Source organism: Saccopteryx leptura, chromosome 8 (genome assembly GCF_036850995.1).
Source record: "Saccopteryx leptura isolate mSacLep1 chromosome 8, mSacLep1_pri_phased_curated, whole genome shotgun sequence".
In the NCBI taxonomy this organism is placed as follows: Eukaryota; Metazoa; Chordata; class Mammalia; order Chiroptera; family Emballonuridae; genus Saccopteryx; species Saccopteryx leptura.
The window spans coordinates 70,401,163-70,419,464 of NC_089510.1; the positions used below are offsets into that span (position 1 = coordinate 70,401,163).

The 18,302-nt window shown below is 41.4% G+C and overlaps 1 protein-coding gene across 14 annotated transcripts in view; it reads left to right on the forward strand.

The window, feature by feature from the left end:
* Positions 1 to 18,302, forward strand: part of MCF2L2 (MCF.2 cell line derived transforming sequence-like 2) — a 261,068-nt gene that overhangs the window by 52,712 nt on the left and 190,054 nt on the right. For 13 of the 14 annotated variants that reach the window (XR_010746835.1, XM_066347779.1, XM_066347777.1 and 10 more), the window contains exons 4-5: positions 7,314 to 7,404; positions 10,942 to 11,061. Coding sequence is in view for 12 of the 14 variants with exons in the window: in XM_066347779.1 (XP_066203876.1) it covers positions 7,314 to 7,404; positions 10,942 to 11,061 (211 nt within the window). In the remaining 2 variants the exon portion in view is untranslated. Of the gene's footprint in view, positions 1 to 7,313; positions 7,405 to 10,941; positions 11,062 to 13,440; positions 13,470 to 18,302 lie in introns of those variants that run through there. The other variant, XM_066347788.1, reaches the window with a different exon arrangement.

Sequence of the window (18,302 nt, forward strand, 5' to 3'; positions counted from 1 at the left end):
GGTTTCCTCCATGTCTTCTCATGGCTTGATAGCTCATTTTGTTTTAGTACTGGATAATATTCCGTTGTCTGGATGTACCACAATCTATCCGTTCACCTATTGAAGGACATCTTAGTTGCTTCCAAGTTCTGGTAATTATGAATAATGCTGCTATGCACATCCATGCATGCGATTCTGTGTGGACATAAATTTTCAGTTCATTTAAGTAAATACCAAGGACCACACTTGCTGAATCTTATGGCAAGAGTATGTTTAGTTTTGTAATAAACTGCCAAACAGTCTTGGTTTTGGAGCCCAGTGTGTGTTTTTACTTGCCCGCCGGGTGCAAGCTAGGATTAAAGACTATGGCCCACCAGTTTTGGGCTCCATTGTTTCTTTACCGACTGTCCGAATCCAATGCGAACCTGCATGGGCCAGGTGGCTGCTGTGATGGTAGTCCTGGCTCCTGGCTTTACAGTCCTTCTCTAGTTAAGCACCCTGATTTACTAGGACTATTTTTCAGTATCTGTATAATTAGAATGGACTTTCTTTTTTTTTTCTGTCAGTGGTTTTATCTTAATCTCCTTTTCTCTTGACATTCTCATTGGCATGTATTAGTCAGGGTTGTTTAAAAAAATAGAACCAGTGGGAGATATATGAAAAATTTATGATCAGTTGACTTGACTGGGCTAAAGGAGTGCCAGATAGCTGGTAAAATGTTATTTCTGGGTGTGTCTGTTAGGGTGTTCCTAGAAGAGATTAACATTTGAATTGATGAGCTCCATAAAGCAGATTGCACTCCCAATGTGGGTGGGTATCTCCAATCTCTTGAGTGCAGAAATAGAACAAAAAGGATGAATTCTTTCTCTGCTTGAGCTGAGACATCTACTGCATTATTTTCTCATGAGCTTGATTTTTATTTTCATTTTGTTAATTATGTCCCCTAAGCATACAAAATTCATGGCTAATGTTGTCAGTAAGAGACCATGTTGAGTGATTAACCTGGAAACAAAGTGATTAAGGGTTACAAAGGTGGAAAATAGTGATGGTATTGCTTATCAGTCAGGCATGTCCCACCTCACCACAGCTATAATCTTAAAGATTCAGCACAAAGTGACAAAACCCGTTAAAGGATCTGCTTCATTAAAGGCAATGAGACTACCATAAATTAGAAAAGTGACAAAGAAATTTCTAATGACCTGGATTGAAGAACAGACACAGAAGCATATCTGTAAAGCCAGTATCCATGGCCGCTATCACAGCCGCCCGGCCCATGCAGGTTCGCATTGGATTCGAACAGTCGGTAAAGAAACAACGGAGCCAAAAACTGATGGGCTGTCATATTTAATCCTAGCTTGCACCTGGCGGCAAGTAAAAACACACACTGGGCTCCAAAACCCACTCACATTCAGTGCTCACAAAGCTACTGATTTATCTGAGTTTCCTAGAATCAAAGGTTTCTAACTCACCAGACTTATTCACCTCTGTTCCCCATCTCCTTCTCTCTGCACAAACTCTGCACTAACTGGCTTCTCACTCAGCACTCTGCCATCTTGGCTGCTTCTCCTGGCCTCCTCCACATGGCCTTTCTCTGCTCTGCTCTCTAATGCTAATCGCGGGAACCAAGAGAGCAAGCTCCCGTTCTGCCCCTATTTTATAGTGTAGAAATCCAAACCTTTAATCCAATATACAAAACAGGGAAGTCTCTAATACAAAGTCACCTCTCTGAGGCATGATTGGATTGTACCGTCCCACATCAAAAAGGGTGGGAAAGGCCTAATCCCAAAACCAAGCCCCAGGCTACAAGGATTCTGCCTGCCCACAGCCCGCCCCTAACACACATTAATATCATCTAGGTAATGGCCTCCACGTGGGCAGCGTCATCTTTAACAAAGTGAGCATAATACATTTTATCTGCCCAACAATATCCCTCTCAGGACTATAATGGTCACAGACAAAGCTAAATTTTTTTTGTGATGTTGAAAGAAAAGGCTGAACTTGATTACAATGTTGAATTTACTGCTAGCTCTAGGTGGTTTAAACAATTCAACAATTGTTATTCCTTACATAATGTGGAAGTGAGTGACGAGTCTGTGAGTGCTGATGTGAAGGCAGCTGAAGAATTTTTGGAAACTCTAGATAAATGGATTGTGGAGGATAATTACATTCCAGGGCAAACTTTCAATATGCAATGAAAACTTTCTATTTTGGAAACAGGTGCCTAATAGGACTTTTATCCATAGGGAGGCCAAATTAATGCCAGGTTTCAAGGCTTTATAAGGACAGGATAACAGTCTTGCTTGGAGGCAGTACTGCAGGCTTTAAAGAAACCCTTCAAGATCTGGCACAGTGAGAACCCCAGGACATTCAAACATATCAGTAAGTACACACTGCCAGTATACTACAAGAGCGATAAGAAGTCATGGTATGCAGGAGATCCAGTCCCAAAAAATCGGTCTGGTGGTGTTATGGATCCCAAAGAAATCACAGAGGACCAGATGGAGCAGACATAGCCTTTGTTACTTATACACAGGGGCAGCACTGATGGCAGCAGGTCGTAAAAGCTCCAGAAGGGGAGGTCGCAGTTTAAATAGCTAAGCCCTGGGCAGTTACTCAAGCAAAAACTTTTTATCTATGTATAAGCAAACAGGTAAGCACAGGGTAGAGGGGAGGGTAACATCTGTTTTTTATTGCCCCTCCTTGATATATATCTGATGACTCAGTTCCATTGTTCTTAGTAGAACCCCAATCTCAGTTTGACTACTTGATCTCATGGCCTGAGATCAGGATCTGTGACACTGCAGTATGTGGCGGGAGGGGGAAGGGCCATGTCCAGCAATGGCCCTACAACACCACATTGATATGAATGGATAGACCATCGACACAGAAAATCAATAAGGAAACAATGGCTTTAAATGACACATTACACCAGATGGACTTAATTTTTACTTTTAGGACAAATCACTCAAAAACAACAGAGTACACATTTTTATTAAGTGCATGTGGAACATTTTCCAGGCTAGATCACATGTTAGGTTACAAAACAAGTCTCAGGAAATTTCAGAAGATTGAAATCATATCAAGCATTTTCTCCAATAATAATAGTATAAAACTAGAAGTTAGTAACAAGAAGAAAACTGAAAAACACACAAACACATAGAGGCTAATTAACATGCTGCTAAACAATGAGTGGGTTAACACTAAGATCACGAAAGAAAATGAGACAAATGAAAATGAAAATACAACGACATGAAATCTATGGGATACAGACAAAGCAGTCCTAAGAGGGAAATTTATAGCAATGTAAGCCTACCTCAAGAAACAGGAAAATCTTAAATAAACAATCTAACCATCTAACTAAAGGAACAATAAAAAGAACAAAGAACAAGTTGGTCAAGGGAAATATATAATAAAAATCAGGGCAGAAATAAATGAAATAGAGTAAAATAAATAGAAAATATCAATGAAACCAAGAGCTTGTTCTTTGGAAAGATAAAATTAATAAACCTTTAGCTAGACTCATCAAGACAAAAGAAGACCAAAGTCAGACAGAGAAATACAAAAACCATATAATTTCACTTATATGTAGAATCTAAAAAACAAAATAAATGAATAAACAAAACAGAAATAAGCTTATAGATACAGAGAACAAATTGATGGTTGCCAGATGAGAAGGGGTTTGGGGGGAAGGGATGTACAAATTGCCAGTTATTAAAATGGGTATGGGAATGTAAATATAGCATAGAAAATAAAGTTAATATTGTAATAACTATGTATGGTGTCAGATGGATACTAAACTTATTGGGGTAATAATCACTTAATAAGTTATATAAATGTATAATCACTATGTTGTACACTGGACACTGATATAATATAGTATGTCAACTATAATTGAAAAACAAGAGAAGTCATGGGTGATCCAACTCCTCTTCCAAGATGCCTTTCTGAGTTGCTATGTTAGCAAAATGGGTGGAGAAAAATATACCTTTCAAGATTTTACTTATTGTTGATAATGCTCTTAGATATCCTGCTTTTCCTGGTGTCTTTATCCCAATATGTAAGTGGTGTCTCTCCCTCCAAACACTACCTCTTTGGTCAAACCAATAGATCAAGATAGTTATGGCTTATAGCAGCTTTTAAGGCCCACTACCTGAAGAGGACCTTAGCCCAGCTGGTGCTGCAACTGAGGAAGACACTGAGAAAACGTTGATACAATTCTGGAAAGATTACAATATCTGTGAAAGCATCAGGATGTCCTTGGGTTTAGGGTGAGGTCATCAAGGAGTATATGAATAGCATCTGGAAGAAGATACTCAAGAGGTTTGTCCATGACTGCAGAGGATTTGCCAAGGATGAGAAGGTTGCAGAAATCAACAAGGTTGTGGTTAAAATGTCAGTCAACAACTTTAAGCTGAGTGTGGATGAGGGTGACGTTGAGGAGCTCCTACATGTAGTTTCTGAGGAGTTGGCTAATAATGAGTTATTGGAACTGGAGTAGGCGCACACAGATGAAGAGCGAGCAAGAGAAAAGGAAACTGCAGTGGGAAAAATAACCCCTAGAACAGGGGTCGGGAACCTTTTTGGCTGAGAGAGCCATGAACGCCACATATTTTAAAATGTAATTCCATGAGAGCCATACAACGACCCGTGTACGTTACGCATTATCCAATAAAAATTTGGTGTTGTCCGGAGGACAGCTATGATTGGCTCCAGCCACCCGCAACCATGAACATGAGCAGTAGGAAATGAATGGATTGTAATACATGAGAATGTTTTATATTTTTAACATTATTATTTTTTTTATTAAAGATTTGTCTGTGAGCCAGATGCAGCCATCAAAAGAGCCACATCTGTCTCACGAGCCATAGGTTCCTGACCCCTGCCCTAGAAAATTCACATTGAAGGGGTTAGCAGAAGCTTTTGGAGACCTAGCGGCGGCCTGGCGTGCAGGAGTTCTGGGTTCGATTCCTGGCCAGGGCACACAGGAGAAGCACCTATCTGCTTCTCCACCCCTTCCCCTCTCCTTCCTCTCTCTCTCTTCCCCTTCTGCAGCCAAGGCTCCATTGGAGCAAAGTTGGCCCAGGTGCTGAGGATGGCTCCATGGCCTCTGCCCCAGGCGCTAGAATGGCTCTGGTTGCGACAGAGCAACGCCCCAGATGGGCAGAGCATCGCCCCCTGGTGGGCATGCTGGGTGGATCCTCGTCGGGCGCATACGGGAGTCTGTCTGACTGCCTCCCTGTTTCCAGCTTCAGAAAAATACAAAAAAAAAAAAAAGTTTGAAAATATGGACTCCAACACCAAAAAGTTTTCATTAAAAAGAGGAATGCTCATGGTGCATTGTCTACTTACAAGCAAATCTATGATGAAAAAGGAAACAAAACACCATGCACCTATTTCTAAAAAGCGTGACATCTCCTCAAGAAGAGCCTGAGACAGGTACTTCAGGAAGTATTCCAGAAGAAGGCATTGTCGTCATTGGAGATGACAGCGCCATGTGGGGACAAGGTGTGGATGTACAAGACAGCGATTAGTCTAGGCCTCATCCTGTGTAGGCTAGGCCTGACGTGTGTGTTTGTGTCAATTTTTAACAAAAAGAGTAAAAAGTAAAAAATAGATAAAAGCTTTTAGAATAAGGATATAAAAATATTTTTGTACAGCTGTATTATGTATTTATGCTTTAAACTGTGTTATTACAAAAGAGTCAAAAAGTTAAATAAGCTAAGGTTGACTTATTATTGAAGAAAGAAAAATAGCTTTTATAAGTTTAGTGCAGCCTCTATGTACAGTGCTTATAAAGGCTGCAGTAGTGCACAGTAATGGCCCAGAGCGTCAGTTCACTCCCCACTCACTGACTCACCCAGAGCAACTTCCAGTCCTATAAGCTCCATTCATGGTTAGTGCCCTACACAGTTGCACTACTTTTTATCTTTTATGCCATATGTTACTGTTTAGATACATAAATACTATGTTTAGATACATAAATAGTAACCATTGTGTTACAGTTGCCTGCAGTGTTCAGCACAGTAACATGCTGTCTGGGTTTGCATCATAGGAGCAATAGGTTATACCATATAGTCCAGGTGTGTAATAGGCGATTCCATCTAGGTTTCTCCAGAGGTGGGCGCACTCGCTGATATCTGCACAATGATGAAATTGCCTAATGACACATTTCTCAGAACATATCCCTGTTGTCCAGAGATGCATGACTGTATAGCAAAAGATAAGGTAAGGTGAAGTTTACTTGGAGAGTGAGGGGAGATGTAGTGATGATTCTGAGATATTCAAGGGGTTAAACTAATTGTCCCCTATGTGTACATGCTTAATTTGAGATTATTTTATCATCTCTTTCATGCACTATAAAAATGATCAACTGAATTTGCAGGAGTACATCAGTGGTCCCTGGGGACTTGAAATCACTCAATAGCAGGGTTAGTCGACCTTTTTATACCTACCGCCCACTTTTGTATCTGTTAGTAGTAAAATTTTCTAACCGCCCACCAGTTCCACAGTAATGGTGATTTATAAAGTAGGGAAGTAACTTAACTTTATAAAATTTATACAGCAGAGATACAGCAAGTTAAAGTATATAATAATAATTACTTACCAAATACTTTATGTCAGATTTTTGCTAAGTTTGCAGAATAAATCTTTATAAAACAACCTACTATAGTTAAATCTATCTTTTTATTTATACTTTCGTTGCTCCGCTACCGCCCACCATGAAAGCTGGAACGCCCACTAGTGGGCAGTAGGGACCAGGCTGACCAGCACTGACATGAACCTTCCTTCTGGTCTTACTGAAGATATCGTCTCATGCATGTAGTTTGCTGGTTGTTTATGGCCAGGTTCTGGAAAGGAGTTGTTTTTCCCATTGATACACATTATTTCTGAACACTTCTCAGAATGGCTCCTAGGGAAGGATATTGATAGCTCCATGGACGCCAGTCTTTGGCAGTGGAAAGACGGCCAAGCTCAGCCTTGAGGTCCTCTGCCTACATACTGGGTTATGTGGTGCTCTGCTGACATGTGCATTTTCTTTCAGGTGACCACGTGTGCTCTTGGGTGTTTCGTACATTTTCCAGCTAGAAAGTAAGGCCCTGAGAGGGTTTGAGACACCAACTATTTCTGTGCTGTTGAGGCTGTGAGGTGAGATGAGGAGAAGTTGGTTCCTTTGTCAGGGAAGTCAGAAGTTAGACCTCGTTATTTCCGTGTGCCGTGCAGGATGTTCACACATGACCCTGAGTGCTGGGCAGGCTGTAGAGTGCACTCTGAGGATGCCACCCGGAACCCATGGGTCTCACCTGGTCTCTGATACTGACCACCCTTTTTTGCAGTGTGGAGGCTGCCAGCATCGGATTTGTCATTGTCATCGACAGACGAAGGGACAAGTGGAGCTCCATAAAAGCATCCTTGGCACGAATAGCTGTAAGTATTTATTTTTGTGATTTTTTTTATACAAGTAATTTAAATTTTCTATTCAATTATTTCATGTCAAAGTCACAAGGAAAAGGCGATTATTTTAAGCCAAATTTTTGGAAGGTCTTTGTTGTGTCACATTCACAATCCCTCTGCCACTGGTAGGTTACTGTAGAGAATTCCTGAGCATGTCAAAGGCTTCCTGAGTCTCTCTGCTTTATTTGTTTCTCTGGTCACTGAAGAGGGGTAGGTAGAGAATGCCGGGAAGTTTAGGCCCCAGGAGTGACCTTTAGCTATTGAGTCATGGAAGTTGATAGATAAACCCCTGAGCTTCAGTGGGCGAGCTCTGAGCTGTGCTCCACACAAGCTCTCGGGGGCCTCAGCCTAGTGGCCACAGCAGTCCCCTCATTGATACACTGGCTCTCTGGCCGTCAATGTCTCACCCCCCACCAGATTCCTTCGTGAGCTCCCTGGGATCACCTCCTCAGTAAACTCTTTATTCCCAAATACTTATCTTAGGGTTTGCTTTGGGGGTCACACACTTTAAGACAGTCTTTATTTCAGTATTCAAATTATTTTTTCACATATTAGAACAACACTGGCTAAACCAGGCAAAATAATACTTAAGCAGCTTGATAGAAGGTCTACGTGCTTTTGGCATTAAGTTGTACGGCCTTGGATGGGTTTCTTTTTTATTTCATCCTGGATTTGATTCCCATTCTTTGCCTTTTAGCCAGTAGGGACCTCAGACCAGAGAACTCAGTGACAGGGGCGGGCAGAGATTCCTCAGAGTGAACCAGCGTTTCCACCAAAGCCCGGACTCGGGTGCAGTTGGGACAGGCTGAGGAGATGGGGTATGGCAGAGTGGTAATGTGTGTGTGGAGGCTGGGACAGGAGAGAGACTTCTGAAACCTCACTTACATCTACATGCAGAGGGAGTCACACATACAGACATGCACACATACAGAGTCTCTCTCAGGTGGCTTTAGAGTCTCAGCCAGATACACAAAGAGAGACTCGGCTCATTTGTGCTGTCACGACATAACAAAATGCAAGGTTCTTCCATTCAGGACCTGGCATTTCAAAGATGAGAGAAGGAAAGCTTTCCTTTGTGTATGGATTGTTTTGTCCCCTTGGTTTAGCTTTGGTTACAGAATGTATTTGGGGGATGAGGAGGAACTAACTACAACAGTGGTTGATGCCCTGAGCATCCAGAAACTTGGCAGTGCCCATGACTATTCCAGAAGCCTGACCTCTAAAGAGTTGTGATTTCCCAGGGTCTATGGAAAACACTTGAATCATCTAATATTTGAGCCTAGTTTGTCCAAGAAGTACATTGATCACTTTATGCATAAAAGATACTGTAGTTTAGGATCCCTGGCTACCAATCAGAATTTCCTCGTGTACTTATTGAAAAGACAGTTACCTGGACTTCATCCAAGGCCTAATGAATCAACATTACAGAGCAAAGACTAGATTATTTTCCTTTAAAAGAATTTTTTTAGATTTTAGTTTATTGATTTTAGAAAAAAGAGAGAGAGAGAAAGTGAAAGAGAAGAGCAGAAAACATCAACTCATAGTACAGTAGTTGCTTCTCAGATGTGCCTTGACTGGGCAAGCCCACGGTTTCAAACTGGCAAACCCAGCATTCCAGGTTGATGCTTTATCCACTGCACCACCACAGGCCAGGCTAGGGCTTTTTCTAATAAGCACCTGAAAATGTTGCTTTTAGGAACCACTGGAAGAATAGAAAACCACGAGCAAAGGGAGATTTGGATTCCCAACTTTGCCACTAAGTGTTAAATGAGTTATCTCATTTCTTAGGTCTTCACCTCGAGATGAGCACACTGCTTCCTGAAAGCAACTTGTCCATAATATGCATCAAAAACCCTAAAATAGGCCCTGGCCGGTTGGCTCAGTGGTAGAGCGTCGGCCTGGCATGCAAGGGGTCCCGGGTTCGATTCCCGGCCAGGGCACACAGGAGAAGCACCCATCTGCTTCTCCACCCCTCCCCCTCTCCTTCCTCTCTGTCTCTCTCTTTCCCTCCCGCAGCCGAGGCTTCATTGGAGCAAAGATGGCCCGGGCGCTGGGGATGGCTCCTTGGCCTCTGCCCCAGGCGCTAGAGTGGCTCTGGTCGCAACAGAGCAACGCCCCGGAGGGGCAGAGCATCGCCCCCTGGTGGGCAGAGCATCGCTCCTTGGTGGGCGTGCCAGGTGGATCCCGGTCGGGGGCATGCGGGAGTCTGTCTGACTCTCTCTCCCCGTTTCCAGCTTCGGAAAAATACAAAAAAAACCCCCAACAACCCTAAAATAGCCCGACCTGTGATAGTGCAGTGGATAAAGCGTCAACCTGGAAACGCTGAGGTTGCTGGTTCAAAACCCTGGGCTTGCCTGGTCAAGGCACATATGGGAGTTGATGCTTCCTGCTCCTTCCCCCTTCTCTCTCTCTCTCTCTCCCCTCTCTATAATGAATAAATAAAATCTTTAAAAAATAAAAAAAACAAAAACAAAAAAAAACCTAAAATACTTAGCCCTTCACTCAGTAATTCTTCTAGAAAGCTATCCTAAGAAATGTTCCAAAATGTGGGTAAAGATACTCATTTCAATGTTATTTATAATGGCAAAACATGAAAAAGCCTAAATCACTAGCAATAAGAAATAGTTAAATAAATTATGTACTTATGAAAAATAACAGTTCCAGAATTTTTAATAACAAGAATAAAAGCTCATGGTATTAATATTAAGTGAAAAGGTAGGTTACAAAATATTTCTCTAATATGAGTTTGTGATAAAATGTTTAAGCAGAGAAAATAGCATATAAGTAATTAGGTTAAAATATTAAAATTGGCTATGGGTCATAAGTGGTTTACCTTTTCCAATGTATAATTTTTTTCAATTTTTCTGTAAAGAGTATGAATTATTTTTATAATCAGAAACATTCTTTGTGTGTGTTTGTTTGGTATAGTTTGGTTCTTTTTTTTTTTTTTTTTTTTTGTATTTCTCTGAAGCTGGAAACGGGGAGAGACAGTCAGACAGACTCCCGCATGAGCCCGACCAGGATCCACCCGGCATGCCCACCAGGGGGCGATGCTCTGCCCCTCTGGGGCATCGCTCTGTTGCGACCAGAGCCACTCTAGCACCTGGGGCAGAGGCCAAGGAGCCATCCCCAGCGCCCAGGCCATCTTTGCTCCAATGGAGCCTCAGCTATGGGAGGGGAAGAGAGAGACAAAGAGGAAGGAGGGGGGGGGGTGGAGAAGCAGATGGGTGCTTCTCCTGTGTGCCCTGGCCGGGAATCAAACCCGGGACTTCTGCACACCAGGCCGACGCTCTACCACTGAGCCAACTGGCCAGAGCCGGTATAGTTTGGTTCTTAAGGAAGGATTTGGATTATCTGATCTCTAAAATGTCCTTCCTCTGAAATCCTGTGAAATATATTCTAATTCTTTGGCATCCATGGTGTCCACTTTAATTTTGTCATTTCTGACTTTAGGCAAGAAGAGACCAATGGATGTGATATTTGACCTGACACTTTTCATGATCCTTCCAGGTAGCATTTCCAGGAAACTTACAGCTCATCTTCATCCTTCGTCCATCCCGCTTTATCCAGAGGACAATCACTGACATTGGTATTAAATACTATCGAGATGAATTTAAAATGAAAGTACCGGTAAGCATAAGCTTTTATCTTGGTCTTCATTTGGTTAAGGCAAGTGATGAAGATGGCATTGAGGCTGGGTGTTTAAGAAGGTGGGACTCTACAGTAGAGAGGGAGAGAAGGATGTCTGGGCAGGGGAATAGCCTATGTAGGGACGTGGAGGCAGGAGGTACACACTCTGCGTGAGGCCCATGGAGGCAGGAGGTACACACTCTGCGTGAGGCCCATGGGGGCAGGAGGTACACACTCTGCGTGAGGCCCATGGGGGCAGGAGGTACACACTCTGCGTGAGGCCCATGGGGGCAGGAGGTACACACTGTGCGTGAGGCCCATGGGGGCAGGAGGTACACACTGTGCGTGAGGCCCATGGGGGCAGGAGGTACACACTGTGCGTGAGGCCCATGGGGGCAGGAGGTACACACTCTGCGTGAGGCCCATGGGGGCAGGAGGTACACACTCTGCGTGAGGCCCATGGAGGCAGGAGGTACACACTCTGCGTGAGGCCCATGGGGGCAGGAGGTACACACTCTGCGTGAGGCCCATGGAGGCAGGAGGTACACACTCTGCGTGAGGCCATGGAGGCAGGAGGTACACACTCTGCGTGAGGCCCATGGGGGCAGGAGGTACACACTCTGCGTGAGGCCCATGGGGGCAGGAGGTACACACTCTGCGTGAGGCCCATGGAGGCAGGAGGTACACACTCTGCGTGAGGCCCATGGGGGCAGGAGGTACACACTCTGCGTGAGGCCATGGAGGCAGGAGGTACACACTCTGCGTGAGGCCCATGGGGGCAGGAGGTACACACTCTGCGTGAGGTCCATGGGGAAGCCCCTTGTTGGAATACGGACAGGATAATCTTTTGCAAGAAAAGGTAGAATACATGAAATAGGTCTGACATGTAAGGATAAAGGGCCTGGACTTTACTCAGTAGGCAACCGGGATCCAGGGAAGGGTTTTGAGTTGAGTTGTTTGACTCAGTAGTTAGTTCTGAGTCATATAAATATGAAGGTGGTGTCTAAGACTGTAGGAAGAGATTGAAGGACGGCGAGAAGCTGTAGTACCATGGGTGACAGAAAATAAGGATCTAAAGTATAGAGGTGACAGAGAGGCATCTGTAAAAACAAAAACCAACATTGTGATACTCATAAAAGGAAACAGAATTAAAATGACAAGATTAAAAATTTTACCTATATTTTTGGCAGAGATATTGGGAAAACACCATTTTCATACTTTGCTGATAGGAGTGAAGTTGGTAGTAACCAATATGAAGGACTAATTGGCAGTATTTATCAAAAGTTAAAATGTAAACACTCTTTGACCTACCTATAAAAGTTATTCCACAGAAAACTCATATGTGTGCACAAAGCTATATATACAGTGATATTCATTACCAATTTGTTTGTAATAGTAAATGATTGGGAACAGCTTAATGCCCAACAACAGGGATTGGTTAAATAAATTATGGTCTACCCAATAGTTTAAATATTTTGCAGCTATTAAAAGTGATAAGGAATGGTACAACCACGTGGAAACAGTTGGCAGTTTCTTATCAAGTTAATCATATACCTAACTTATGACCCACCCAAGAAAAATGAAAACACATGCCCACAGAAAAGGATGCACAAGATTGTCCACCAACAGGTGAATGGATAAAGAAACTGTGACATAGAAAGATAATACCATAAGATTTCACTTGTATGTGGAATCTAAAAACGAAACAAAACAAAACAGGAACGGACTCATAGATACAGAGAACAAACTGATGGTTGCCAGAGGGAAGAGGGTGAGGCTATCTGTGAAAAAGGTGAAAGGGAATAAGAGGTACAAACTTCCAGTTACTAAGTAAATAAGTCATGGGGATGTATTGTATAGTACCAGGAAAACAGTCAATAAAATCATAGTAACTTTGTATGGTGACAGATGGTTTCTAGACTTATTGTGGTGATCACACTGTCAGATATATTAATGTCTAATCACTATGTTGTACACCTGAAACTAATATAGTGCTTGTCAACTATACTTTAACAAAAAATAAATTAAAAGAAATTGTGGCATATTCATATAACAAAATATCACTAACCCTTTGAGCAGTACAAACGTCCATGTACATCGTTGTGCCTCATGACCATCCAGAGTATGATCGTACATGTGTGAGGCAACATTAAAAAAAGGCAAATGTATGTTCTTCTTGTTTCCATAAATTGGTTATCAAACAAACATGATTTTAAGGTACTAAAACTATAACAGGAACTAATTTCATTTTTTGAAAAAAAAACTCACTCCCAGGGGTCAGCGAGCATGAAAAATACTCACTACTCAAAGGGTTAAGCAGTAAAAAGGAGTGAAGTACTAATACATGCAACAGCAATGGATGCATCTCAAAAATATTCTCTTGAGAGAAAGAAGTTAGACACTAACAAGTACGTACTCTGTGATTCTCTTTATAATAAAGGTAAATAAGAAGCAAACTAAGGCATGGTAGGTAGAAAATCAAACAATGGCTGCTATTAGGGTAATGAGCAGAGAAGATTGAAAGGAGGTACAAGGGAACTTTCTGGAAAAATGTACGATACAATGGTACCTTCAGATACGAATTTAATTCGTTCTGTAACCGAGCTCATAAGTCAGTTAACTCGTATATCATACTGCCAATACTGGACCCGTGCGCCAACATGCCAACTAGTGGCAGCTTCCTGAATCACAACTCGTATCTCGGAATTTCGCTCGGATCTCAAACAAAAATATGGACCGAGTCACAGCTCATATCTTAAGAAATTCGTATGTTGGTCTGTTCGTATCTCAAGGTACCATTGTACTTGATTGGATGGTGTTACATGTGTATATACATTTATCAAAACTAATGTAACTATACCCTTAAAATTTGTGCTTTTTTTTTTTTCTTTACAGAGACAGAGAGAGAGTCAGAGAGAGGGATAGATAGGGACAGACAGATAGGAATGGAGAGATGAGAAGCATCAGTCATTAGTTTTTCGTTGCGCGTTGCAACACCTTAGTTGTTCATTGATTGCTTTCTCATATGTGCCTTGACCGCGGGCCTTCAGCAGACCGAGTGACCCCTTGCTTGAGCCAGCGACCTTGGGTCCAAGCTGGTGAGTTTTGCTCAAACCAGATGAGCCCGCACTCAAGCTGGTGACCTCAGGGTCTCCTCTGCATCCCAGTCCGACGCTCTATCCACTGTGCCACCGCCTGGTCAGGCTGTGCGTTTTTTAATGTAAATAATATCTCAATTGAAAAATGAAAAAACAAAAAATTATAAAAATAGATAAACCTATAGTGTTATAGAAAAGTTTCTAATATATTTTTGGTTTAGTTGGAAATAATTTCAAAGTCATAAAAAAAAACTTCAAGAATAAGAGTAGTACAAAGAATATTTCATGCTCTTTACCCAGATTCACTTACCTATTGTCAACATTTTATCCCCATTTGCTTTATTATTTGCTTCTTTACATACGTTATTATATACATAGATATATACATCTCTCTATATATTATACATTATATTATATATAATATGTGTCAATATACTCAATACATGTATTATGTTAATAAATTATATATTAATACATATATAATACATAAGTATTTACATATATCTCCACATAGTAAAAATAATATATTACATATGTAGAGAAGTAAATATATATAAAGATATATACATACACACATATATAATAAATGATTGGGAACAACTTAATGCCCAACAACAGCAGACTGGTTAAATCAATTATGGTGTACCCAATCAATTAAATACTTTGATAAAATTTAATGTATGTACTTAATGTAACAAATATCCATATGTCCATATATCTATATACACACATTTAAAAATATGTGTATCCTTGTATACATCTTTGTATAGGACTAGAGGCATATGTATACACATAATAGGTATATGTGTATATGTAACAGGATCTAGCCTAGGATTAGGTAGTGGATTTAGTTGTCATGTCTCCTTAGTCTCTTTTAATCTAAACCATTTCCATAGCCTCAAATGCTAAAATGACTTTAGCATTTCTTAATAATTCAGTCCCTAAAAAAAAAAAAGCATACCTGTAAGGTCAGGGGCTGCTGCCATCACGGTGGCCACACACATACAGCTTCTCATTAGATTTGGGCAGACAGTAATGAAACTGCAGAGCCAAAAAATGGTAGGCCATTCCTTGCACCTGGCAGGCGAGTAAAAACACAGAGGGCTCCAAAACCCACTCATTCAGAGCTCACAAAGCTACTGACACATCCGGGTCTTTCTAGAATCAAAGGCCCCCACCAGTCTGTCACCTCTGGTTCCCCATCTGCACATCTTCTCCCTCCTCCTCTCTGCACAAACTGGCTTCTCCTTTAGCAACCTGCCATCTTGGCTTCTTATTCTTTCTTCTAAAAAACTACCTGGACCCACAAAAACTCCTCCAGCACATATTAGCATAACAATTGCCCTTCCCAAGCAGGAAGGTAATTAGCAGTTTCACCTGGGCAGCGTCATTTTTAACAATAAAAGTGAGCAAACTCAAATAACACAAATTTTACAAACTCATTTGCCCAACAGTACCTCATTTGGGGCTCATGTTATAGTTTCTCAGGATGCGATTCAGTTTGTGCATTTCCAGCTGGAGTACTACTTGATCAATGTCATGTCCTTTTCAGGGCATTACATGTGGAAACACAGTGTTCATCTGCTCCTCACTGATGATGTTAATCTTGAATCCCTAGTCAAGTTGTCCAAATTCTCAAATGTATTGATTATAATGTTTTTTCTTGCAGATAATAAGCTATCTTTGGAGAGACATTTTAAGACTATACAAATGTCCTACTCAAGAAAATTCCTCTCTCTCTCTCTAATATCCATTCTTTATTCTTGCCTGAAAAAACCTTTATTATTGGTTGCAAAATAGTGAGTTTTCAGTTCTAACACTCTCTCAACATTTACTAGTCAGAAGTTGTTTTTCTTTTACCATAAGGTAGATCTTCCCTTTTCCCCTACTTATTTGTTTATTATCATTATGCATTCTTATTTTTTTCAGTGGTTCATAATTCATTACTATTCGTAATTATTTTGATTCTCAAATTGTCCTCAGTTAGGCTAGTGGGAGCCACTTCAAGCTGGCTCCTGTGTCCTTGTGACATGCTCCTATCGTTTTTTGTGTGTTTATTTTTAGTATTTCCTTACTTTCTGTCCTAATATGATGTTCCAGGCTCATTTCATACATAATGCAACAGCCCTAATCTGGCCCTGCAGTTAGCCATGTCACTGAGGAGCTCTGGTTCCTTCTGGTGGTAAATTAGACTGAGATCTCCTGTTACTGCTCAGGTGTCTTTACTTCTAGGCCCTTTCAGTATAGTCTATACCAGGGGTCCCCAGACTTTTTACACAGGGGGCCAGTTCACTGTCCCTCAGACCGTTGGAGGGCTGGACTATAAAAAAAAAACTATGAACAAATCCCTATGCACACTGCACATTTCTTATTTTAAAGTAAAAAAAAACAAAACGGGAACAAATACAATATTTAAAATAAAGAACAAGTAAATTTAAATCAACAAACTGACCAGTATTTCAATGGGAACTATGCTCCTCTCACTGACCACCAATGAAAGAGGTGCTCCTTCCGAAAGTATGGTGGGGGCCAGATAAATGGCCTTAGGGGGCTGCATGCAGCCCGTGGGCCGTAGTTTGGGGACCCCTGGTCTATACATATATGCACATATACACACATATTTGTATTTACACATACACATATGTAAGCACACATACATATTATATACTCATATAGGTATGTGTATATTAATATATGTAGGTAGACATATATGTGTATATATATGAATATATGAAACATAGAGTTCACACTGATACCTTAAATTTTAGTCCATCTAGGATATATTTTTAAGGGGAGATTAAAAGCAAAGGTAGACTAGTAAGTATAGTATGTTCCCATTTGCATAGAATAAGAGGGGCATTTATATGATTGTATATGCATAGATCACATCAGGAAGGACATATAAGAAATACAAAAAAACTAGCTGGGCCCTGGCCGGTTGGCTCAGTGGTAGAGCGTCAGCCTGGCGTGCGGAAGTCCTGGGTTCAATTCCCGGCCAGGGCACACAGGAGAAGCGCCCATCTGCTTCTCCATCCCTCCCCCTCTCCTTCCTCTCTGTCTCTCTCTTTCCCTCCCGCAGCCAAGGCTCCATTGGAGCAAAGTTGGCCGGGCGCTGAAGATGGCTCCATGGCCTCTGCCTCAGGCGCTGGAATGGCTCTGGTTGCAATAGAGCGTCGCCTCAGATGGGCAGAGCATCGCCCCCTGGTGGGTGTGCCAGGTGGATCCCAGTCGGGCACATGCGGGAGTCTGTCTAGCTGCCTCCCCGTTTCCAGCTTCAGAAAAATACAAAAAAGAAAAAAAAAAAAAACTAGCTGAAGTGGTTGCCTCCTGAATGTAGCAGTGGAGGCCTGAGGGTAGGGTGAGAGGAAGACTATTTTTCTATTTAGGGAGACTCTTTTTCTGTTTGGATTCATTGCCACCTAAACATGTTATTTGTTCAAAACAGCAAAAAAACTGGCCCTGGCTGATTAGCTCAGTCAGAGCATCATCCTGAAACATCAGGTTGTAGGTTCAGTCCTGGGTCAGAGCACACGAGAAGCAACCAATGAATGCACAGTTAAGTAGAACAACAAGTGAATGCTTCTCTCTCTCTCTCTCCCCCCCCCCATCTTCTCTCTGTCTCTCTAAAATCAATAAATTTAAAAAATAAAAGCAAAAACTCCACTTTAATTGAAATTGCTCTGAGAAAATATTTAACCCATCTCCGTGATAATTGACCATCACAGACAAGGAATTTCTCTCTTTTTTCCCCCTTATTTTCCTTCTTTGAGATCCATTTTATATTAATTATCAAATTTATTGAAACACTTTCTTCCTATACTTTGGACTCAAAATGAATTTCTCGTTCTATTTTAAATACTTATTTGAAAATATTTGAGTGTTTAAGGGAAATGTGAGCCATGCGTGTCTTATTCTGCTTTCCTGAATTGAGTGACAATATTGGGGAAGAAATGATGACTTACATGAGGTTAATGAATTTGTCATAATACTCGTAAGCTTTCTTGTCTTTTGGAGATGAAAGGTAGTTGTTGCTTCTTGTCACTCAAAATGGTTTGGAGTTTGAATTGAGCATTTGACCAAACGCCATACGTGTTTGTTTCTCTGATTGTGTGTATAACATATCTCTCTAAGTGATAGTGTGTA